At 43.2% G+C, this 24,605-nt stretch overlaps 1 protein-coding gene across 5 annotated transcripts in view; it reads right to left on the bottom strand.

The window, feature by feature from the left end:
• The window catches only part of smurf1 (SMAD specific E3 ubiquitin protein ligase 1), a 24,358-nt gene extending 1,379 nt beyond the window's left edge, over positions 1-22,979 (bottom strand). The window contains exons 1-14 of one of the 5 annotated variants that reach the window (XM_034295362.1): positions 22,677-22,979; positions 11,994-12,032; positions 9,846-9,954; positions 9,243-9,376; positions 7,234-7,299; positions 6,787-6,862; positions 6,061-6,272; positions 5,857-5,941; positions 3,998-4,144; positions 3,079-3,289; positions 2,287-2,390; positions 1,539-2,037; positions 1,220-1,398; positions 874-1,132 (exon numbers count right to left, since the gene is read on the bottom strand). In XM_034295362.1, coding sequence (XP_034151253.1) covers positions 874-1,132; positions 1,220-1,398; positions 1,539-2,037; positions 2,287-2,390; positions 3,079-3,289; positions 3,998-4,144; positions 5,857-5,941; positions 6,061-6,272; positions 6,787-6,862; positions 7,234-7,299; positions 9,243-9,376; positions 9,846-9,954; positions 11,994-12,032; positions 22,677-22,731 — 2,175 coding nt within the window. In that variant the 5' untranslated portion in view covers positions 22,732-22,979. The remainder of the gene's footprint in view (positions 1-873; positions 1,133-1,219; positions 1,399-1,538; positions 2,038-2,286; positions 2,391-3,078; positions 3,290-3,997; positions 4,145-5,856; positions 5,942-6,060; positions 6,273-6,786; positions 6,863-7,233; positions 7,300-9,242; positions 9,377-9,845; positions 9,955-11,993; positions 12,033-22,676) is intronic. The other 4 variants (XM_034295361.1, XM_034295363.1, XM_034295365.1 and 1 more) reach the window with 4 other exon arrangements.
• Between the last annotated feature and the right edge of the window lie 1,626 nt (positions 22,980-24,605).

Genomic DNA, 24,605 nt, shown 5'->3' on the forward strand with positions numbered 1-24,605 from the left:
GCCATAATGAGTAGTGGAGCATCGGGGATGTGCCATAATGAGTAGTGGAGCATCGGGGATGTGCCATAATGAGTAGTGGAGCATCGGGGATGTGCCATAATGAGTAGTGGAGCATCAGGGATGTGCCATAATGAGTAGTGGAGCATCAGGGATGTGCCATAATGAGTAGTGGAGCATCAGGGATGTGCCATAATGAGTAGTGGAGCATCAGGGATGTGCCATAATGAGTATTGGAGCATCAAGGATGTGCCATAATGAGTATTGGAGCATCAAGGATGTGCCATAATGAGTATTGGAGCATCAAGGATGTGCCATAATGAGTAGTGGAGCATCGGGGATGTGCCATAATGAGTAGTGGAGCATCGGGGATGTGCCATAATGAGTAGTGGAGCATCGGGGATGTGCCATAATGAGTAGTGGAGCATCAGGGATGTGCCATAATGAGTAGTGGAGCATCAGGGATGTGCCATAATGAGTAGTGGAGCATCAGGGATGTGCCATAATGAGTAGTGGAGCATCAGGGATGTGCCATAATGAGTAGTGGAGCATCAGGGATGTGCCATAATGAGTATTGGAGCATCAAGGATGTGCCATAATGAGTAGTGGAGCATCAGGGATGTGCCATAATGAGTAGCGGAGCATCAGGGATGTGCCATAATGAGTAGTGGAGCATCAGGGACAGGTGTGTGTGTAGTGTATCGTACGGTACTGTATCAATCATACCGTATCGTAGCAACATAGGGGAAAGGAAATGCAATGAATGGTTGCTCGGTGTATCAATACAGTATTATATCACTGTCATACCGAAGATTTACATCCCTATTAACTTCTAACAACAGAATGACCCACCGATAGACACAAACAGACAGGTACCTCTAGCTCCTTGTGGTCAAAGGGTTTAAGGAGGTGTTGAGGGATCAGTTCGCTGAATCCTTTCTGCAAAGCCAAGAACTGGGCTTCAATGCCCCTCAGGAACCTCCAGTTGACATACAGACGCACATACTCCTTCTTGTTTTCCTCTGTAACCGGGATGTTCCGCCCGTTGGGTTTTAGCTCGTGTTGAAGGAACTTTCCGAAGGCACTGTGTTCCACGCAGAACGTGTGATCTAGAACCGACGTGATGTCATTCTCTCTACACACACACATACACACACACAAACACACATTATGGTAAGTAATTACAAATTAAGTTGTATGTGTGTGTGTGAGAGAGACTTACAGGATCCAGACCAGACTTTTGTGTAGTTCCGGGTCGGTGCTGTCCAGGTCTTGCAGGGTGATGGGTTTCCCCAGCAGCTGTTTGTAGAAGGGCAGCGTGAAGCCTCCATTGATGTAATGACTATGGAACACGGCTAGACCCATAACACGTCCCACAAAGTGGAAATATGACAGGTGGTCCTACACGCGCACGCACACACACACACACACACACACACACACACACACACACACACACACACACACACACGTAAACACACACACATTAACTCTGTGTTGATGGAACAGTCAGGATTGAAACTCAGTGTTTTTAAACTCACAGGGTTGATAGAGGAGTCAGGATTGACCTGTAGTGTTTTTAAACTCACAGGGTTGATAGAGGAGTCAGGATTGACCTGTAGTGTTTTTAAACTCACAGGGTTGATAGAGGAGTCAGGGTTGACCTGTAGTGTTTTTAAACTCACAGGGTTGATAGAGGAGTCAGGATTGACCTGTAGTGTTTTTAAACTCACAGGGTTGATAGAGGAGTCAGGATTGACCTGTAGTGTTTTTAAACTCACAGGGTTGATAGAGGAGTCAGGGTTGACCTGTAGTGTTTTTAAACTCACAGGGTTGATAGAGGAGTCAGGATTGACCTGTAGTGTTTTTAAACTCACAGGGTTGATAGAGGAGTCAGGATTGACCTGTAGTGTTTTTAAACTCACAGGGTTGATAGAGGAGTCAGGGTTGATCTGTAGGGTATAGATGTTATCTGTAGAGTACTGGAACAGACCATAGTATGGATTCAACATCTCATGGCAAAGCAGATACAGCCACTCCCTGAAACATCAACAGAACAAAGGGAATGTTATGGTTTTAGGGGCCTAATCCTGTTAGCCCTAAATGTAGGCTTTCTATCAAGCTAACCTGAATGGTGTAGGAAGGACAGAAAGCACAAAGTTTGGTATTCTCCATTAGCCTAGCACTAGATTTGTTTTATGATAGACAACCATAACCTGTTAGTTAGTAAAAAACGACACTCTGATATGAACCCAGACAGTGTTATTGTTCTTGTTATGTAGCTGTCACCTGGCAACCCCTCCGTAATCCAGCCCTTCTTCTCCTCTAAACTTCACCATGAGACGTTTCTTCAGATCCTTTGGTCTCATCTTCATGATCTGACGATATGACTCCTAAAACACACACACACAAACCACACTTTACTACTGAGACACACACACACACACACACACACCACTACTGACACACACTTTACTACACATACACACTACTACTGACACACACATACAACACTACTTACACACACACACACTTTACTACTGACACATGCATACACACGCACACCATTAATTACATATACACATGCACACTACTACTGACACACATACAACACTACTTACACACACATGCACACTTTATTACTGACACACACTCTACTACTTATACACACACACTTTACTACTGGTACACACTACTACTTATACACACACTACTACTGACACACACAAACACACACACACACACACACAAACACACACACACACCACTACTGACACACACTTTACTAGTTATACACACACACACACACACACACACACACACAACACTACTGACACACACTTTACTAGTTATACACACACACACACTTCACTACTGACACACACCGACACACACCCCACTAATTAAATATACACATGCACACTTTACTACTTATACACACAAACACATACAACACTACTTACAGACACACACGCATACTTTACTACTGACACACTTTACTACTGCATGAAGAAAATGTGTCTTGGTGTGTCATCCAGCATTACATTCTGGGCATGTTTGCAGGTAAGACCATGTTTCTACCTCAAATATCTCCTCTCTGGAAACCTCTATTCGACAGTGTCCTGCCTGTGGTTGTTGTAGCGACAGTTCATGTCGGAGCAGCTTCAGTTTATGGACCAGATCTCTCTCGTAGCGAAGAGTCACCTCCCCCTCTCCTCCTCCCTCCTCCCCACCCACCTCCATCCCTCCTCCACCCAGCGGTTGAGAAGACTCCTTCACCTGGGAGTGTTGGCTGCAAACACAACATGCACAAGTCACAGTAAACCCATACATGCAATAATACTGTCTGTGTTTATATGGACATTTGCCCCAAATCAACGTCCAGACAACTCGTCCAGACAACTCGTCCAGACAACTCGTCCAGACAACTCGTCCAGAGAACTTGTCACTTCTTAAAGACTCTCTAGAAGATTCACTGTAATATTAATTAAATACACTCCGATCACAATTGCATAGGGGTCAGTCTGGGGTAGGGGTCAGCCTGGGCGTTGTGCGTGTGAGTGAATACGTGATGATGGTGTGTAGTCGGGGGTCAGTCTGGGGTAGGGGTCAGCCTGGGCGTTGTGCGTGTGAGTGAATACCTGATGATGGTGTGTAGTCGGGGGTCAGTCTGGGGTAGGGGTCAGTCTGGGCGTTGTGCGTGTGAGTGAATACGTGATGATGGTGTGTAGTCTGGGGTCAGTCTGGGGTAGGGGTCAGTCTGGGCGTTGTGCGTGTGAGTGAATACCTGATGGTGTGTAGTCGGGGGTCAGTCTGGGGTAGGGGTCAGCCTGGGCGTTGTGCGTGTGAGTGAATACCTGATGATGGTGTGTAGTCGGGGGTCAGTCTGGGGTAGGGGTCAGTCTGGGCGTTGTGCGTGTGAGTGAATACCTGATGGTGTGTAGTCGGGGGTCAGTCTGGAGTAGGGGTCAGTCTGGGCGTTGTGCGTGTGAGTGAATACCTGATGATGGTGTGTAGTCGGGGGTCAGTGAACTGTGTGGTTCGGTTGTTGTGGTCCACAAAGTAGATCCGCCCTGACACTGTGCTCCTCACCTCCCAGCCGCTGGGCAGGGGACCCAACTCCTCACAGCTCACACTGGTCAGGTCCCTGGACAGATCAAAACAACTTGTGCCATTGTCTGCTTTTCTGAGAAGTTTGGCTTTAAGGCATGAGTCAAATTATGTTTGTCAGAGTTGTGCTTTCATCTTGAATGCAGGATTGAGCTCCGCATGAAAGTAATGTTAATTAACATGACATTTCTGCCACCAAACCAGTGGTCTACTTCTGCATGTGGAACATTAGCACCACCAAACCAGTGGTCTACTTCTGCATGTGGAACATTAGCACCACCAAACCAGTGGTCAACTTCTGTATGTGGAACATTAGCACCACCAAACCAGTGGTCTACTTCTGTATGTGGAACATTAGCACCACCAAACCAGTGGTCTACTTCTGTAGGTGGAACATTAGCACCACCAAACCAGTGGTTAACTTCTGCATGTGGAACATTAGCACCACCAAACCAGTGGTCAACTTCTGTATGTGGAACATTAGCACCACCAAACCAGTGGTCTACTTCTGTATGTGGAACATTAGCACCACCAAACCAGTGGTCAACTTCTGTATGTGGAACATTAGCACCACCAAACCAGTGGTCAACTTCTGCATGTGGAACATTAGCACCACCAAACCAGTGGTCAACTTCTGTATGTGGAACATTAGCACCACCAAACCAGTGGTCAACTTCTGTATGTGGAACATTAGCACCACCAAACCAGTGGTTAACTTCTGTATGTGGAACTTACTAATCATGATCAATGTTACATTACTTGTATGTACCATAATCAACATGGCGAATTGTTACCATAGATATAAAGCATAGATGGAACGTATCGTTCTATTTGATGTCCCAATAGCCCTGCCATCTTACCTGGGATCAATTCAGAAAAGTCAAGCCACTTCACATTAGTCATGGTGGTATTTTGTACAGCAGCAACTTGCTACACAAAAACAAAACTATACAAAGGAGGTGGGACGTTTTTCATGTGTCAGAAAGTGTAGAAAACCAATATGATAATACACTTATTTTACATAGTGTGTATTTTAATCAATGAACAAGAAAGCTAACTACAGCTAGATATGGAAACTTATCAGCATTCTTTTTTTTTAACCACCTCAGCTAGCTTGCTACAGTAAATTATGAATTTAGTTAGTGTACTAAATAAGGTTAGCTACCTAGGTCCGTTTAGCATATTGTAACCAAAATAGTAAATTGCACATACGTAAAAACAGTTAACTGTTGTCATACAAAATAAAGTAATATAGATTTCAACTGTGTATATGGTGTCTTCCTACTTTAAATACCACACACCCATTTTGTACACTTAAATTAATAAATTATGGAATTATTCAGTGACGTAACCATGACGTCCACTCCAAATTGGTCTATAGGGGCTCTGTGACATCAGTCTATCAAGTGTTCCATTACCTACGATTGTTATACTGTAGCCAGACACACGTAGCTGGTTATCATGACTTAGTCAGGTAGGAGCTTGAGTCTGATGACTGAGACCAAATTGTAGAAGGACAAGGAGAAACTGTTTCAGGTGGCCCTGCTAGCTAGTGGACTTAGAAGACCCCTGCTGAAACAAGCAGAGCACAGTGGCTGTCTTCTAAGTTACATGAGCAACTCCTCATTGAGGTGTAAATAAAGTCTTTAGAACTATAGATACATTGAGTACCAATTACCCAAACATCCTAGTTATGGTAAAAATGCAGGGAGATGAGTCAAATCAGAGAATGTGTCAGGGCGAAGTTACCTGGGTATCCGTGGGTCATGCCAGGTGCTGACTCCTGTCTGTGTGTGAAGAAAATACACTTGGCCCTGCACGGTGGTGCGTTGTTCTGTAACACACGCACGCACACACACACACACATGCACAGGCACATCACGTTAGAGACACACAAATATATTAGACACACACACTGAATATTTACATGTTTACATCAATCTATATTCTCACCATATCCCTCGGGCAGATCAGGTGATTGGTTGACAAGTGGTCGGTTCTGAGGTGTGTGGGTGTGGCCTCTGGAATCTTGGCCTCTGATTCGCTGAGCCTGGAGCCGATTCTCTTGGTTAGGCGAATCAAGGCGACAGGTCCCACCCCCAGCAGCGCCTGTGGGGTCTGAGTATGGTAGCGGCTCCTCGCTAAAACACCCCTCAAACACAGGCCTATACAGACACACAAACACAAACATTTTACAAACACACCTCAACTCCCTGGTACATACTCCTGTACATGGTACTGGGATTCTGTAAATGCAAGTCTTAGTCATTTCTGAATGCAACTGTTGGTGTCACCATCTTCAAAACATAAATACTGTCTCTTTATAACCCAGGATGGCTTGAAAACAGTCAGAATTTCACTGTTAGCCTACGCCCGTTGTTTACCGGACTGTTAGCCTACGCCCGTTGTTTACCGGACTGTTAGCCTACGCCCGTTGTTTACCGGACTGTTAGCCTACGCCTGTTGTTTACCGAACTGTTAGCCTACGCCCGTTGTTTACCGGACTGTTAGCCTACGCCTGTTGTTTACCGGACAGTTAGCCTACGCCCGTTGTTTACCGGACTGTTCGGACTGTTAGCCTTCGTCTGTTGTTAGCAGACTGTTAACCTGACGCCGTATGCCACACCATTATACACAAACACTCTTACTAGTCACACACACACACACACAGATCTTCACCCCTCATTCTCTAGAAGTCCTCTACAGTCCACCACTGGTCCTCCGCCTCCAATACGATCTCTGGTCTGGAGACTCACTGGAACACAATATTGTATAATTTAAATATTTTAAAGTTATTAATGTTTGGACACTCAAGGCTACATAAAGCACACAGCCAAGCTACCGGTATCGGCACAAATAGAGCACCATGTAGCCAGCTGTGTTGGTCAACCTGCAGGCCATCTACTGCCGTCCTAAGCAGCCCATAACAACTGCATCCCTAAGAATTATGGATTCAACCTCAGACCTCCCAATAGGTCTATGTACCTCTAGTGTACTTACATGACTGTAAATTGTCTGCTAAATGGTATTCATAATACTACAAAAACACTAGCACAATTTGAGCAACTGCCATCACACAGTTATGACACATTTACAGAGTAACCCCCGAAGCCCAGCCAAACGTACCTACGATCTGCCCTCGAACCACATCGCTGTCTGAAGGGTTCAGCTTACACAGATCCAACCGCTGGTCTGGAGGTTTGAGAGAAAGTTATATTTAAGTTCATTATCCTACTTGAAATGTTTTGTTGCATAAAGTCAACTAACTGAAAATTTGAAAATACTATAGAAAATAAAGATTTTAATATGGAGGTGTACTGTATGCTCAACATAATGGTTCTAAAAATGCTTGCCTCGATTCCCTTTGCAAATAGTTAATTTTTTAAGATGGCAGAAGACATTCAGGGGAGAAATCATTTCTTAAATCTTAATGCTCCTAGATCTTTCAAAAACGTTGCACAGGATCCTAATAAGGTTGCGCAGAATGCTGTTGCAAACAGCTATTTTCTAGTTATTTAACACTTTTTGAGCTGATTTTAATGTATTCTTGGGGTTAATCTTCTGGAAGATCAACTTTCTGCCAAGAATCAGGTTTCTGGCTGAAGCAACCACGTTTTAGTTAAAATTACCCAGGTACTTGAAGATGTTTTGTTAAGTGACCTTGGGTATTATTAAAGGCGCTATATAAGTTATTATTATTTATTATATAAGCACTTTAGTGAAAGCTAAAAAAGCTTATAATGCAATAAATACAGAAGTGTGGGATTCTGCTTGTGAATCTGTAAGTTTTTCTTCCCCAAATCCACTAGGATGCCAATACTTTAAGATCAATGTTTGTTTTAACAATCGCCATGCCTTTTGAATTTACGAGAGAAAGAAAGAAAGCGTGATCGAGTACTGGATGGATGTCTTCCTCTCAATCTCCTCTTATATTTACACAACCGTTCAAAAGTTTAGGGTGAAGAAAATCTATTTTCTTGTCCATTAAAACATCAAACTGATCAGAAACACAGTGTAGACACTGTTAATGTTGTAAATGACTAATGTAGCTGGAAATGCTATTCCATAAGAGAAACTGCCAATAAACTGAAGATATCATACAATGCTGTGTACTACTCCTTTCACAGAAAAGCGCAAACTGGCTCTAACCAGAATACAAAGAGGAGTGGGAGGCACAACTGACCAAGAGGACACACAGAGTGTCTAGTTTTACACAGATGCCTCACAGGTCCTCAACTGGTAGCTTCATTAAATAGCACCCACAAAACACCAGTCTCAACACTGAGGAGGATGCTAGCCTCCAGGATGCTGGCTTTCTAGACAGATTTGAAAAGAAAAAGCCATATCTCAGACTGGATAATAAAAAATAAAAAAAACATTCAAAAGAACACCTACACTGAACAGAGGAAGATTGGGAAAAAGTGTTTTGGACTGATTAATCTAAGTTTGAGGTGTTCGGGGGCAATGTGATGGTCTGGGGGTGCTTTGGTGATGGTAAAGTGGGAGATTTGTACAGGGTAACCGGGATCTTGTAGAAAGGCTCCAAAGGGAAATCACTCCATTCTCCAACCCCATGCCATACCCTGTGGATGGCACTTGATTGGAGCCAATTTCCTCCTAGAACAGGACAATGTATGTAAGTAGCGCCTATCAAGCCAATCCAAGTTGTGGAAGGTGCTTCAGGAAGCATAGGGTAAAATCACTTTAGATTACCCCAAAGAATTTAGAACTAGAATGCCAAAGGTCTTCAAAGCTTTTTACTGCTGCAAATGGAGGATGCTTTGAAGAAAGCAAAGCTTGAAGGACACAATTATTATACAAATTATATAAATTAAAAATCCTTATTTCTAACCTTGTCAATGACTATATTTCCTATTCAATTGGTTAAATTTCCTATTCAAACTCCTTTCATGTATGTTTTCATGGAAAACAAAGAAAATTCTCAGTGACCCCAAACTTTTTAAACTGTAGCATATAAAGAGCGACACGGCAGGGTGAGAGCGACACGGCAGGGTGAGAGCGACACGGCAGGGTGAGAGCGACACGGCAGGGTGAGAGCGACACGGCAGGGTGAGAGCGACACGGCAGGGTGATGTGGTAATAATGACAGTGCTGGGTGTTATCACTGGGCTTACAGCCGGTATCTTTCAGCCGGCTGATGGCATTGGAGAGGAGTCGTATGCAGCCCAGGAACCCGGCACCTTGCCTCTTGTGGATCTTCTTATGGTTCCACAGACTGATGGTAATGGAGTCTGTCTTCCCTATGTAGCTATACACAAACACAAAGACACACACACACACATCAATCAACATAGTCAAACACAAAGCATTAGGATTCCCAACATGTGTCCCATGCTCCCGTACGATTCCCAACATGTGTCCCATGCTCCCGTACGATTCCCAACATGTGTCCCATGCTCCCGTACGATTCCCAACATGTGTCCCATGCTCCCGTACGATTCCCAACATGTGTCCCATGCTCCCGTACGATTCCCAACGTGTCCCATGCTCCCGTACGATTCCCAACGTGTCCCATGCTCCCGTACGATTCCCAACGTGTCCCATGCTCCTGTACGATTCCCAACATGCGCCCATGCTCCCGTACGATTCCCAACATGCGCCCATGCTCCCGTATGATTCCTAACATGCGTCCCATGCCCCCATACAATTCCTAACGTTTCCCATGCTCCCGTACGATTATAATAGCCATCCCATAATAGCATATGGTGAGTACGTACAGGTCGTAGTGCTGGTTCCATTTGGGATCTAATGTGCTCTTCACCGTATCTGTAGAATGGCACTGTCCGGATCCATCCACGACAACCTTAGCAAACGGGTCTGGCAACCCTGCACAGCATTTACAGGACAATTACGAGGGGGGGGGGACCCAAGAACATACAGAAAAAAATATTCTTAATATTTGGTTCTTAGAAGAGAATTCTAATGGCTAAAATATACTGTCAGTTATAGAAAACAGAGCTTGCAAGTACTGTACACCCAACACAAGTCCAGACATATTGTTCAGTTTGAGACGCAGGAATAATCTTCACTATCATTCTTGACTGGCAAAAGACATACTACTTAAAGAATGTGTTATTTCAACTTACATTTTGTCATTCTTGAATAAAAATGTTTACAATTACTATACTAGAAATGATAGTACAGGTAATGACAGTAATACGTGTGTGTAGAGATACCAGAGGTAGTAATGACTGATTGTACTTTATTAACCATGGTGCCATGAAACTTAATGATAGTAGTGTTACAGTGGAAATAGTGTTAGTATGTAGAGATATTAGTGGTAGTAATGATAGTAGTGGTAATAGTAATAATAGTGTTATTAGGTAGGGATATTAGTAGTACTAATGATAGTAGTAATAGTGTTAGTAGGTAGAGATATTAGTGGTAGAGATTATAGTAGTGGTAATCGTAGTAATAGTGTTAGTAGGTAGAGATATTAGTGGTACAAATGATAGTAGTGGTAATCGTAGTAATAGTGTTAGTAGGTAGAGATATTAGTGGTAATTATGATAATAATGTTAGTATGTAGAGAGGTTGGCGGTAATAATGAGATTTCTGACATTTAATAACAGTGTTAGTAAGTAGCGCCATAAAGTGCAGTAATGATGGTAGTAGTAATAGGGTGAAGATGTTAAGTTACTACAATGTTGAACTTTGACACCATACAAATTAAAATACACAAATCTATTTCAAAATGGCAAAAAAATTTAATTTACAGAATTATGCTGTGGTACAATCAATATTACTGAAAGTGTGAGAAAAGGAGTTCAGAAGAGCTCCTTCAATTTCATACTGAAATTGAATTTTAGTATTAATCCTGGCGTACACTAACATCCCTATATTAGTGCACGTTCTACTATTAGTGTTAATAACAGCAGTGGTAGCATTAATTTCAGTATTTATCATCCATATATTAGTGTAAGTTCTACTATTAGTGTTTATAACAGCAGTGGTAGCATTAATTTCAGTAGTTATCTTCCCTATAGTAGTGTACGTTCTACTATTAGTGTTTATAACAGCAGTGGTAGCATTAATTTCAGTAGTTATCTTCCCTATAGTAGTGTACGTTCTACTATTAGCGTTAATAACAGTAGTGCTAGCGTTCATTTCAGTAGTTATCCCTATATTAGTGTACGTTCTACTATTAGGGTTAATAACAGCAGTGGTAGCATTCATTTCAGTAGTTATCATCCATATATTAGTGTAAGTTCTACTATTAGCGTTAATAACAGTACTGGTAGCATTCATTTCAGGATTCATCCATATATTAGTGTAAGTTCTACTATTAGCGTTAATAACAGTACTGGTAGCATTCATTTCAGGATTCATCCTTATAGTAGCGTACGTTCTACTATTAGCGTTAATAACAGTACTGGTAGCATTCATTTCAGGATTCATCCTTATAGTAGCGTACATTCTACTATTAGCGTTAATAACAGTACTGGTAGCATTCATTTCAGGATTCATCCTTATAGTAGCGTACGTTCTACTTTTAGCGTTAATAACAGTAGTGGTAGCATTCATTTCAGTAGTTATCATTGTTTATTGTTAAGATAATCATTGTATAGTTTCATTACATCCAATTAATTTGAAATGTTTTATTATATAGTTGTAATTTATTATTATTATAACATTGTAATTTTATAATTACAATGTTAATTATATACACTGATACTTTGGCCATATCTACAATACAATGAGTGATGGATAGAGAAGAGAGAATGACAGCAGGATAGAGGAGAGACAGAGGAAAGGAGGGAGAGAAAAGGGATGTAGGTGAGGGAACTTCTCTACATACTAACATTATTAGGAGAGTAAAGATCTTCTCAACCCCCCTCTCTAAATTGAACTGAACTGATACTCACGGAAGAAGTCTTTTTTTGCGAGGTTCTTGGCACATAATACTGAAAGATAAAAAGAAAAATCAGTCAACCAATCAGATGCCAATACAGACAGGCTAAGATCAGGGTTCAGTTTGCTGTAAACCAATAAAGGACCAATGTATGCACCCCTCTCCGCCTTTAGCTCTGATCAAGATACTCCTTACGACATTTCCCCCTCCCTGGGAATTGATTCACTTATAGGAAATATGTAGACACAATCCATATTAATCCTCTAGATATTATGAAAAATGAAGTGAAATAAATTTTACAGAGAAATTAAATTTGAGTGAGGGGACAATGGAGCGGGAGATTGGCCGGAGAATCGGAGCGGTATTGCAATCGCTTTACCGCACTGTTGTGACGAAAAGAGAGCTAAGCCAGAAGGCAAAGCTCTCGAAATACCGGTACATTTTCGTTCCTACACTCACCTATGGAGATGCTGTCCCCATGACCCGATACCGGATAAGCGGATGAAGATGAGGTTTGACATTTATTGTAGAACTTATTAAATACTATGTAATGTGTTACATTTCTGTAACTGTCAATACTATGTATGACAGTTACATTTCTTGTTTTGTTGTCTGAAAATTATTCATTTACATCCCAATAGGGCCTCTTTGAGACCTCTCCAAATTTGAACCCAAACTCTATTTCTCAAAATGAACTAAAACAATATCTTTACTGTATTATTGCGATCTGGTTAAAACCTATACATCCAGATATGTAGTAGATAATTTATAAGTCCCAAAATGTTTCTTAATGTTAGCTGTATCTTTTCCCAAGCTCAATATATAGCCAAATATTAATTCAATTCTTATCAAAGTTGCTATACAATGTTGACTATTTGAGACCGGACTAAACATGCAACCATGTCAAAATAACAACCATAGAACGCTAAAAATAGTATGTGTTTTCCTGGATGGTCTGCTATTTCTGGTGGACTTTCAAAGTATGCATCCGTTCCTGGTTTTAAGGGTAATATAGACAACAACCACTTGCACAGTAAAAGAGGAGTTTCCACGATTCCCGTCTATTCACTTGACAAAAAAAGTCAGTTGAAGTCACCAATGTTGATGTCATTCACGCATGAAGGAAAAACAAACGTTGCTGTGCCATGAAATATTTTTGGAAGAGTTCTAGTTCGTCTTCAGTCTCGCTGGAAATTGCTCAATTCTTATGACTATTCCAAGTAAGATACTGGTATGACTGGCTTGTAAGCTGTTAAAACAGACCGTGGCAAAAGCCCTACAGTTCATAGATGCCATTTGTGGTGGAAGTACTGTAAACTTCATAGGAAATGTTAGTCAGTTTAACACAATGCTTAATGATGTCTAGCTAAATAGTCAAACTTGGCATGATGTTAATGTGCGAAAAAATTATCTAATGTTGAGAAGCAATTTTTTGAGAAGATAGTAAGTCCCTATCAGTCCCAATACTGGCATACTAGCTTACTATATACAAAACAGTATGTACTTGTAGTAGGTAGTATGCAATTTGAGATTCATCTCTAGGCAACTTCAGTTTCAATTTACAGGTCCAAACTCCATCTCTGGGGGGAGTTTAGAATTTTAGTTCTGCACACAAAAAATTTACGTGAATAGTTAAAATGAATCATTATTTATCCGGATCACAGCGCGTACCCCAAACCGAACATCCTGCACCGAATGGTATGGACCGGTACCGTTACACCCCTACTAACAACACGTTCATAATCCAGTAAACATGGACCGGCTCCTTATCCTACAACACATTCATAATCCAGTAAACATGCACCTTTGGCGCATTTCCACTGCATGGTACCGGCTCGACTTGGCTTGACTTTTTTGCTTTTCCACTGGCCAAAAGTGGGGATAGCTCCAAAAGCAAGTAGAGGCGAGTTGAGTTGGTAACATGCAGTGGAAACGCTCCCAAAGCGAGGCGAGTCGGTAACATGCAGTGGAAAAGCTCCCAAAGCGAGTAAAGGCGAGGAGGTAACATGCAATGGAAAAGCTCCCAAAGTGAGCAGAGGCAAGGCGGTAACATGCAATGGAAAAGCTCCCAAAGCGAGTAAAGGCGAGGAGGTAACATGCAATGGAAAAGCTCCCAAAGCGAGCAGAGGCAAGGCGGTAACATGCAATGGAAAAGCTCCCAAAGCGAGTAAAGGCGAGGCAGGTCGGTAACATGCAGTGGAAAAGCTCTCAAAGCGAGTAGAGGCGAGTCGAACTGCTTATGTACTAAGCAATCATTACGACATGCATTACGAACAGTGTTGAGGGCATTTTTTTAAAGGTAACGAGTACCGTAACGCATTAGTAATTAAAGCAATCCCTTACTAGTTAATTTTTTAAATAACGCTTTGCTCAATATCCCTCAGTGTGTGTGTGTGTGTGTGTAGGTATGCATGAATGCATACAGTTGTGCTCATAAGTTTGCATACCCTGGCAGAAATAGTGACATTTTGGCATTGATTTTGAATGACTGATGCAAAATTTAAGGATAGTGATCATCCAAAGCCATTTATTATCATATAGTTGTTTTAAATATAATGATAACAGAAATCATAATGATAACAGAAATCACCCAAATGGCCCTGATCAAAAGTTTACATACCCTTGAATGTTTGGCCTTGTTAAAGACACACAAAATTGCAATTAAAGTAGAATTTTGCAATTAAAGTGTCTTTTGGCTTTTTAAATTGCAATTAGTGTCTGTGTATAAATAGTCAATGAGTTTGTTAGCTCTCAAGTGGATGCACTGAGCAGGCTAGATACTGAGCCACGGGGAGCAGAAAAGAACTGTCAAAAGACCTGTGTAACAAGGTAATGGAACTTTCTGAAGATGGAAAAAGATATAAAAAGATATCCAAAGCCTTGAAAATTCCAGTCAGTACTGTTCCATCACTTAAGAAGAGGGAAATTCAGGGATCACTTGATACCAAGCCAAGGTCAGGTAGACCAAGAAAGATTTCAGCCAAAACTGCCAAAAGAATTGTTCGGGAAACAAAGAAAAACCCACAGGTAACCTCAGGAGAAATACAGGCTCCTCTGTTAAAAGACAGTGTAGTTGTTTCAAGGAGCACAATATGATTGATACTTTGATGAAAAATTTGATGCATGGTCGAGTTGCCAGAAAGAAGCCTTTACTGCGCCAATGCCACAAAAAAAAAAAACCTCGACACACGCCTCACAGCCTCTGGCACACTGTAATTTGGAGTGACGAGACCAAAATAAAGCTTTATGGTCACAACCATAAGCGCTATGTTTGTAGAGGGGTCAACAAGGCCTATAGTGAACAAAATACCATCCCCACTCTGAAGCATGGTGGTGGCTCACTGTTTTGGGGGTGTGTGAGCTCTAAAGGCACGGGGAATCTTGTGGAAATTGATGGCAAGATGAATGCAGCATGTTATCAGAAAATACTGGCAGACAATTTACATTCTTCTGCACGAAAGCTGCGCATGGGAACGCTCTTGGACTTTGCAGCATGACAATGACCCTAAGCACAAGGCCAAGTTAACCATCCAGTGGTTACAGCAGAAAAAGGTGAAGGTTCTGGAGTGGCCATCACAGTCTCCTGACCTTAATATCATCAAACCACTCGGGGGAGATCTCAAACATGCAGTTCATGCAAGACGACCAAAGACTTGGCATGACCTGGAGGCATTTTGCCAAGATCAATGGGCAGCTATACCACCTGCAAGATTTCGGGGCCTCATAGTCAACTATTACAAAAGACTGCACTTTGTCATTGATGCTAAAGGGGGCAATACACAGTACTAACGGTATGCAAACGTTTGAACAGGTGTCAGTTTATTTTTGTCTTTGTTGCCATGTTTTGTTTTAGGATTGTGCCATTCTGTTATGACCTACAGTTGAATGTGAATCTCATAAGAAATAAAAGACACGTGTTTTGCCTGCTCACTCATGATTTCTTTACCAACGGTACATACAGCTCTGGAAGAAATTAAGACCACTGCACCTTTTTCTTTCCTCACCAAAAAAAGTTTAGTGAGGAACGAAAAGAAAAAGGTGCAGTGGTCTTTTAATATTTTCCAGAGCTGAATATTACAGATTATCCAAGGATATGCAAACTTTTGAACAAAACTGCATGTAGCTTTACATAGTGTTTATTTTCTTCTGTAGCAAGTGGCAACAAAGGAGACAAAGATGGCAGCACCAGCTCTCTCAGATAAAGGGCATGATACACCTACCAAAGCCATTTGCCCAGCTTCTATTCATCTCAAAACGATACTTAGCATCGACTAGCGATTTGTGCAGCGGAAGGCTGAGTTTTGCAATTCAGGCTTGGGAAGCAGTTTACTATTCAACCTACATAATTATTACCCTTGCATATAACCAATCACTGATGTTGCTGTTATGTTTTGCTGGGATCAACTTGCCTGTTGGACAACCAAAGTTGATCCCAAACCATTGCTTATTTCCATGCAAATTATTGTTTAGTCTGAATGAACATGTGGCGAAGCTATGTTATCAATAAATAATTAAGGAAGGCACTTAAATAAAGGGCATAGGCCAGTGGGTCTTGTTTGGGGTTCACTTTCATTCTTTTAATAAATGTTATGTAGCCCACACTGTATTTGTATTTATGAGAGGTGTTAATAGTGGTTGTTTATATAAGCAGGGAAATATTTTCTTCAGTCAACTATAGTTTATAGTAAATTGCGTCCATCATCTTCCGCTCATCCGGGGCCGGGATAAGCAGTAGATGGACCACGACAGACCGATACATCGACCGCATTACTGCAGAAGCTGCACCGATCCGTCTGTCAATCTCCCGTTCCATCCTTCCCTCACTCGTGAACAAGACCCCTAGATACTTAAACTCCTCCACTTGAGGCAGTCACTCTCCACCAACCTGAAGTGGGCAAGCTACCCTTTTCCGACTGAGGACCATGGCCTCGGATTTGGAGGTACTGATTCTCATCCCCACCTCTTCACACTCGGCTACAAACCGTCCCAGTGCATACTGAAGGTCCTGGTTTGAAGGGGCCAACACGACAACATCATCCGCAAAGAGCAGAGATGAAATTGTGTGGTCCCCAAACCTGACACCCTCTGGCCCCTGGCTGCGCCTAGAAATTCTGTCCATAAAAATTACAAACAGAACCAGTGACAAAGGGCAGCCCTGCCGGAGTCCAACATGCACTGGGAACAAGTCTGACTTACTGCCGGCAATGCGGACCAAGTTCCTGCTTCGGTCGTACAGGGACCTGACAGCCCTTAGCAAAGGACCCAGGACCCCATATTCCGGAAGTACTCTCCACAGCATGCTGCGAGGGACACAGTTGAATGCCTTCTCCAAATCCACAAAACACATTTGGATTGGTTGGGCAAACTCCCATGAACCCTCCAACACCCCGTAGAGGGTATAGAGCTGGTCCAGTGTTCCACGGCCCGGACGAAAACCACACTGTTCTTCCTGAATCCGAGGTTCTACTATCGGCCGTATTCTCCTCCCCAGAACCCTGGCATAGACTTTCTCGGGGAGGATGAGAAGTGTGATCCCCCTATAGTTGGAACACACCCTCTGGTCCCCCTTCTTAAAAAGAGGGACCACCACCCCGGTCTGCCATCCCAGAGGCACTGTCCCTGACCGCCACGTGATGTTGCACAGGCGTGTCAACCAAGACAGCCCCACAACATCCAGAGACTTGAGGTACTCAGGGTGGATCTCATCCACCCCCGGTGCTTTGCCACAGAGGAGTTTCTTGAGTCCACCTCTGAGCCCTCATCCTCTGCTTCCTCAATGGAAGACATGACGTGGGATTGAGGAGATCCTCGGAGTTCTCCTTCCACCGCCCGAAGACATCCCCAGTTGAGGTCAACAGCTGCCCACTGCTACTGTAAACAGCGTTGGTAGGACACTGTTTCCCTCTCCTGAGGCGCCGGACGATTTGCCAGAATCTCTTCGAGGCCAGCGCATAGTCCTTCTCCATGGCCTCACCGAACTCCTCCTGAGGCCCGAGTTTTTGCCTCCACAACCACCCGAGCTGCAGTCCGCTTGGCCTGTCGGTACCCGTCAGCTTCCTCAGGAGTCCCACAAGCCAACCAGGCCTGATAGGACTCCTTCTTCAGCTTGACGGCATCCCTTACTTTCGGTGTCCACCACCGGGTTAGGGGATTGCCGCCTCGATAGGCACCGGAGACCTTACGGCCACAGCTCGGAGCGGCCGCTTCGACAATGGCAGTGGAGAACATGGTCCACTCTGACTCAATATCACCAGACTCCCTCGGGATCCAGTCGAAGCTCTGCCTGAGGTGGGAGTTAAAGATCTCTCTGACAGGAGACTCGGCCAGACATTCCCAGCAGACCCTTACAGTACGCTTGGGTCTGCCGAGTCCGCCCCCGCCATCGGATCCAACTCACCACCAGGTGGTGATCAGTTGACAGCTCCGCCCCTCTCTTCACCCGAGTGTCCAAGACATACGGCCGCAGGTCAGATGAAACGACAACAAAGTCGATCATCGACCTGCGGCCTAGGGTGTCCTGGTGCCACGTGCTCTGGACACCCTTATGCTTGAACATGGTTTTCGTTATGGACAAACTGTGACTAGCACAGAAGTCCAATAACTGAACACCACTCAGGTTCAGATCAGGGGGGCAGTTCCACCCAATCACGCCCCTCCAGGTGTCACTGTCGTTGCCCACGTGGGCGTCGAAGTCCCCCAGTAGAACGATAGAGTCCCCAGTCGGAGCACTTTCCAGCACCCCTCCAAGAAGGTTGGGTACTCTGCACTGCCGTTCGGCCCGTAGGCACAAACAACAGTGAGAGACCTATCCCCGACCCGTAGGCACAAACAACAGTGAGAGACCTATCCCCGACCCGTAGGCACAAACAACAGTGAGAGACCTATCCCCGACCCGTAGGCACAAACAACAGTGAGAGACCTATCCCCGACCCATAGGCGCAGGGAAACGACCCTCTCGTTCACCGGGGTAAACTCCAACACATGGCGGCAGAGCTGGGGAGCTATAAGCAAACCCACACCAGCCCGCCGCCTCTCACCATGGGCAACTCCAGAGTGATGAAGAGTCCATCCTCTCAAGGAGGGTGGTTCCAGAGCCCAAGCCGTGCGTAGAGGTGATCCCAACTACCTCTAGTCGGAACCTCTCAACCTCACGCACGATCTCAGGCTCCTTCCCCGCTAGCGAGGTGACATTCCACATCCCTAGAGCTAGTTTCCGTGTCCAGGGATCGGGTTGTCTAGGCCCCCGCCTTTGACTGCCGCCCGATCCTCTCCGCACCGGCCCCTTATGGTCCCTCCTTCGGGCTGAGCCCGGCCGGGCCCCATGGGGAAAGGACCGGCCACCAGGCGCTCGTGTACGAGCCCCAACCCCGGGCCTGGCTCCAGGGTGGGGCCCCGGCTGCGCCATACCAGGCGATGTTACGGATCTCATAATTTTTTCCATCATTAAGGGGTGTTTTGAACCGCTCTTAGTCTGACCCGTCGCCTAGGACCTGTTTGCCTTGGGAGACCCTACCAGGGGCATATAGCCCCAGACAACATAGCTCCTAGGGTCACTCGGGTACTCAAACCCCTCCAGGTAAATTAACATCCAAATACATGTTCTGTTTCTAAAAGAAATGTTTCTGAATAATTTCAAAACAGATTTAGTAATGATTCACCTCTAAATAATGTGCACAATAAATGGATTATGCACATTATTACAAAAAGATTTCAAATTGCAATGTTTTCTTTTTTGAGAAGCTATGTTTATCAGTGAATAAGGCTACAGCTGATATTTTTGCACTTCATTGTTGACTGCAATGGATGCATCTAATATTGATGTCTGTACATATAGGCTGTTAAATAAATAAGCCTGGCGAGAAAATGTGGAGGTACTTACAATACAAAGTAATTTATTGAATTAAGAGATTCTTGATTAAAGATCGAAATATTTCATTATGGCATATGATTACTTGAGATAATAGGATTGGTCTCTCTTGCTGATTGATGATGTTATATGCTGGTGAGTGCAGGGTCCAACATAAACAACCTAACCATTAAAGACATTCAATGGCTCGTCTGTTTTGACCAATCATAGTTCAAAATGTATTCTAGAGTGGGACCCAAAGCATCGCACGAGACAAAGCAAACGCAGTCATTTATGTTTTCATGAAAAGAACAGTTTCCGTGGGTCGAAAAACAATAATGGTAAGGGACACGTACAGCCGTACCTTTTGTGCGTTCCCAATGAAAGCCAAGGGAATTCCAAGGGAACAAACAAGTACCTAAGATATGCTTTTAAGTCCCTGCAGCTTGTTGCGTATATTGCGGCCAAATAGACATGGCTTGTGGACAGTACGTGTTATGTTAACAACGCTTGCCTAGGTGCTTGCTAGCAGTGACACACAAGAAGCAAGTCAACCAACTAGTGCAACTACCCCACCTGTTGGATTGAATGTGTATTGCGCCATATTTGTGAGACCATAAATTAACTATTCTTTTTATTATCAAGCTTCTCTGACACATCAAATGCAAGTATCTTCAAGTATGAAAACATGATATTTAGTCATTTTGATAACTATTTATTAAAAAGTAACTACATACATTGCATAACATTTATGTAAACAGCAGAGTAACAGATATCGTATCAGCTCTCATCTCACATCACATGCAAAACTGTGGTATAAATCAATACTCCGATGATCAGATATTTACATACAATACTTCTGTACAATACAATTGAATTGTGTTATTTTTTTTCTGACCAGTAAAAATTCAGTCCGGGCCAGTAGATTTCAGATTGAGAAGAAAAGTTAATGTTGGACCCTGGAGTGACACTGAATATGCAACACCTGACTACGTAATTATATGACATCCCATTAAATGTGAGCCTTCTGGGCATCAGTGACCAACACGAGTATATAGAATAAGTGGACTGACCTTAAAGTAACGGCTGAGTAACTTAACGCCTTACTTTCTACAGCAAGTAACTAAGTAACGTAATTATGAATAATGTAATCCCAACATGTAAAAAAAAAAAAAAAAAAGAATGTACATGAAACTAATTAATTCATGATAGTTCATATTTAAGTGCTAATTGGTCAATAGGCTCAAAATGTGTTCCATAATGGTGGATTTTAGCTCTGCTTTTTAAAGGCTTATGAACAGAACGGCATTTGGGGTGAACCGCATTTTCCTGCTTCTGCGGACAGCTCAGCCCATGCGGCTGGATTTTCCTTTTGGTTTGTTTGCTTGAGTTACAATATCTACTGATGCTGGTAGCCAGCTTATTCTCAGCTAATCTTTGCTGTCCCTATCCAGATTCAATACCCGGTCAACTGGGTGGCAGACTGAGTCTCAAACCACTACAGTATTAAACAATAAGAAGTCAGTCAGACAGACATACAGTCAGACAGACATACAGTCAGACAGACATACAGACAGACAGACATACAGTCAGACAGAAAGAGACAGACAGACAGAAAGAGACAGACAGACAGAAAGAGACAGACAGAAAGAGACAGACAGACACGCTCTTCTTGGCCGACTTCACCTACGCATTCCAACAAAAATGTACTATCATTGACTGATCTGGAATTCCACAGCCAATCAGAACACCTGTCCCACATAAGGGGGCTTGGCACAGCAGAAAGACATGAGCGGACAGACACAACACACACTGTTCACACTGTCCATAACAAGACCCACTATGACCACACACAGTTTTCATCATCCAGTGTGTCTGTACGTCCCCAGGTCCCCAGGACTCTCCTATGGCTTGCTGGACTACTGAGAGGGGGTGGACACAGCTGGAACAATGGTCTATACTGTAGCAGTTGATGGTGGCCATGCTGGCTGGTTGGGTCTATTCACATGGAGATGAGTTGTCTCTCTGCAGTCTGACCGACTGGTTCTCACAGCAGTGGTGTGTGTGCGCCAAAGATATGTGTGTGACAAGCTTATTAAACACACAAATAATCTGGCTAGCCAGCCATTTATGAAAATACTAGTTGCGAGTTCATATTAACCAACACAGCTTGTTAACGCCTGCTTCGTTTGCCCTTAGAAAAGCTTCAGAGCTAGTTAGTTAGCCATATATTATCTCAAAACATACCGTAGTTAACTAGCTAGCCAAGTTAAATGCTTAGACAGCAAGCTATAAGGGGAACAACGTTAGCTAGGTAGTTAGGGTTATGTCTGTACAGTACCTAACCAAGCATTACTACTGTAGTTAGCCAATTAACTTAGTTTAAACTTTTACACTAGTTAGCAAAATAACAAAAGGACTACATTAAACACGAAAGGGCTTTGAATTGGAGTATTTCTAGGTAGCTAGTTTGTTCCTAGGAACGTAACTGTCCCTGTCCATTTAAATTGATGCTTAAACTACTACATAGGGGTGTAATTTTCGCCTAATTGACAAGCGTTAACGACCTAATGTAGTTACAGTACTGTAGTTAGCCACCACCTTCAGTAACGATCTGTTTGCAAATATAACACCGGATGTTTGAGCTAACACCGCCAGACACTCGCCAGTTTAACCGTTAGCTTGCAAACGTTAGTCCCGTGACAGACTAATACCTGTAGTCAGCCAGCTCTCTCGCCAGTTTCTCGCTCCAGGGTACTGATCAGTTTTAGAGGTTTTAATCCCGACTAACAACATGCACCGTAAGAGGTTTGGTTGAAATAGCTTCATAAGGGAGCAAGCTAACGTTACCTGTCAGCCGGATTTTGATGCTGGACCCGTTCCTTCGAGACCCAGGACCCGACATTACAACGGGAGAACAGTCTCTGTACAATCCGTCTTGGTGGTCGCCCTAACACGCCAACTCGACACTCCTCCGGCGGAAAGCTTTCTAGGGTGTCAGAATGTATGGTTTGTGACGGTTTTACTCAGGGGGAAATGTGTATTATTTCCTGCCAAAGTCCCCCGTCCCAACCAATCCGTAGCACACAGACGGACATTTTCGGTGGCTCTGGTCTAGCTCAAACATAGACGTTAAGACGTCACAAGCTTACGCTACATACGTGCTCGTGTCCAGGAAACGTAGGCGTGCTCTGGGATTGGGAGTTGGGAATTTTTTTTGCCTGGCTAGGCCAGAGGAATATGGAGGACCAAACCTGCCAAAATTAGAAATGAATGAATAAATAAATAAATGTATCAATAAATATATATGTATACATAAAAATACAATAATAAATGTATTAATCAATATTATTTCCCTATTTATTTAATTCCTTGATCATTCATTTCTGTATTTATTTATTTTTATATTCATTTTCACAATCATATATTTCCGTATATATATATTTATGTATTCTATTATTTCTGTATTTATTTCCTTATTCTTTTATTTCTGTATTTATTTCCGTATTCTTTTATTTCTGTGTTTATTTCTGTATTTCTTTGTCCTTAAGTTAATGAGGGGGTGGGACTAACAGTCAGACATAGCAATCAAGCCACGAGCAGCAGATAGAATCAGACTGTGAAGACGGTGAGAGCTGTTTTATATCCTTGGCGTGTCCCTGTGTTGCAAGTCACTATTCCTAGCTTAAGCACATGCATCGTTTATGCATAGGTGACATGAATAAGCTATCAAAAAATTTAGAGGAGTTCTTGGAAATACACAATGTCATTTTCAAGTGAATAGGTTACGAGAACGGCACTTCTTTGCGGGTCTGTCCAAGGAGTCCTTTCATTGACAAAGGTAGATTTCAGTGCCAGTGCATAGGACCAGACTCGTAATTTAAGTGATTGTATTTTCCCAAAACTCCTCTCAGTTTGGATTTATGCACTGGCATTGAAATCAACTTGTTATCCCCATCAGATCCCCTGTGAGAGACCCGCAAAGACTCACAGTTTTTGTAGCCTATTTACTTTCCAAAACCCCCACTCAGTTTTCTGTAGGCTTGCTGGTATACATTTGCACTGGTCAAAGTAGTATCCCCTCTCAAATATCAACCATCCATCACACAACCTTGGAGGTAGTATTATTCTAAAGGAGAGACCTAAAAGAGTGTTCCATGATTTCAATGGTGTGATTTGGATTTTCCCGCAAATATAGATCTACATTCAGGTTTGCCTTGATTTCATGCCTGTCTCAGGCTCAGTGTTTTTCTGCAGTTTGCTTCATAGTTTTGAACGTTAGTCATGGGTTCTAATTAAGCTGTTAGACACTAGCTGAGCACCATGATTAAAAACAAGGTATTTTTAATGTCAAGTCTAACAGCAGCAGCCTACCAAGCTTTCTAATCATTTTTGCAGTCTGCAATGTATTAAGACCAAAGTTAATGCTCACGCGTGCTTCCTTGCTATAGGAGTGACGGGCCGGGGAGGTGGTTCCCCTGTTCAAAAAGGGGGACCAGAGGGTGTGTGCCAATTACAGGGGTATCACACTTCTCAGCCTCCCTGGGAAAGTCTACTCAAAGGTACTGGAAAGGAGGGTTCGGCAGAGAGTCAAACCTCAGATTGAAGCAGAACAATGCAGATTCCGTTCTGGTCGGAGGGGGCCTGGGAATATGCCCATCCTGTCTACATGTGTTTTGTGGATCTGGAGAAGGCGTATGACCGGGTCCCCCGGGAGATACTGTGGGAGGTGCTGCGGCAGTATGGGGTGAGGAGGTCCCTTTTGAGGGCTATCCAATC

The sequence above is a fragment of the Esox lucius genome, chromosome 11 (assembly GCF_011004845.1).
Source record: "Esox lucius isolate fEsoLuc1 chromosome 11, fEsoLuc1.pri, whole genome shotgun sequence".
Lineage (NCBI taxonomy): Eukaryota > Metazoa > Chordata > Actinopteri > Esociformes > Esocidae > Esox > Esox lucius.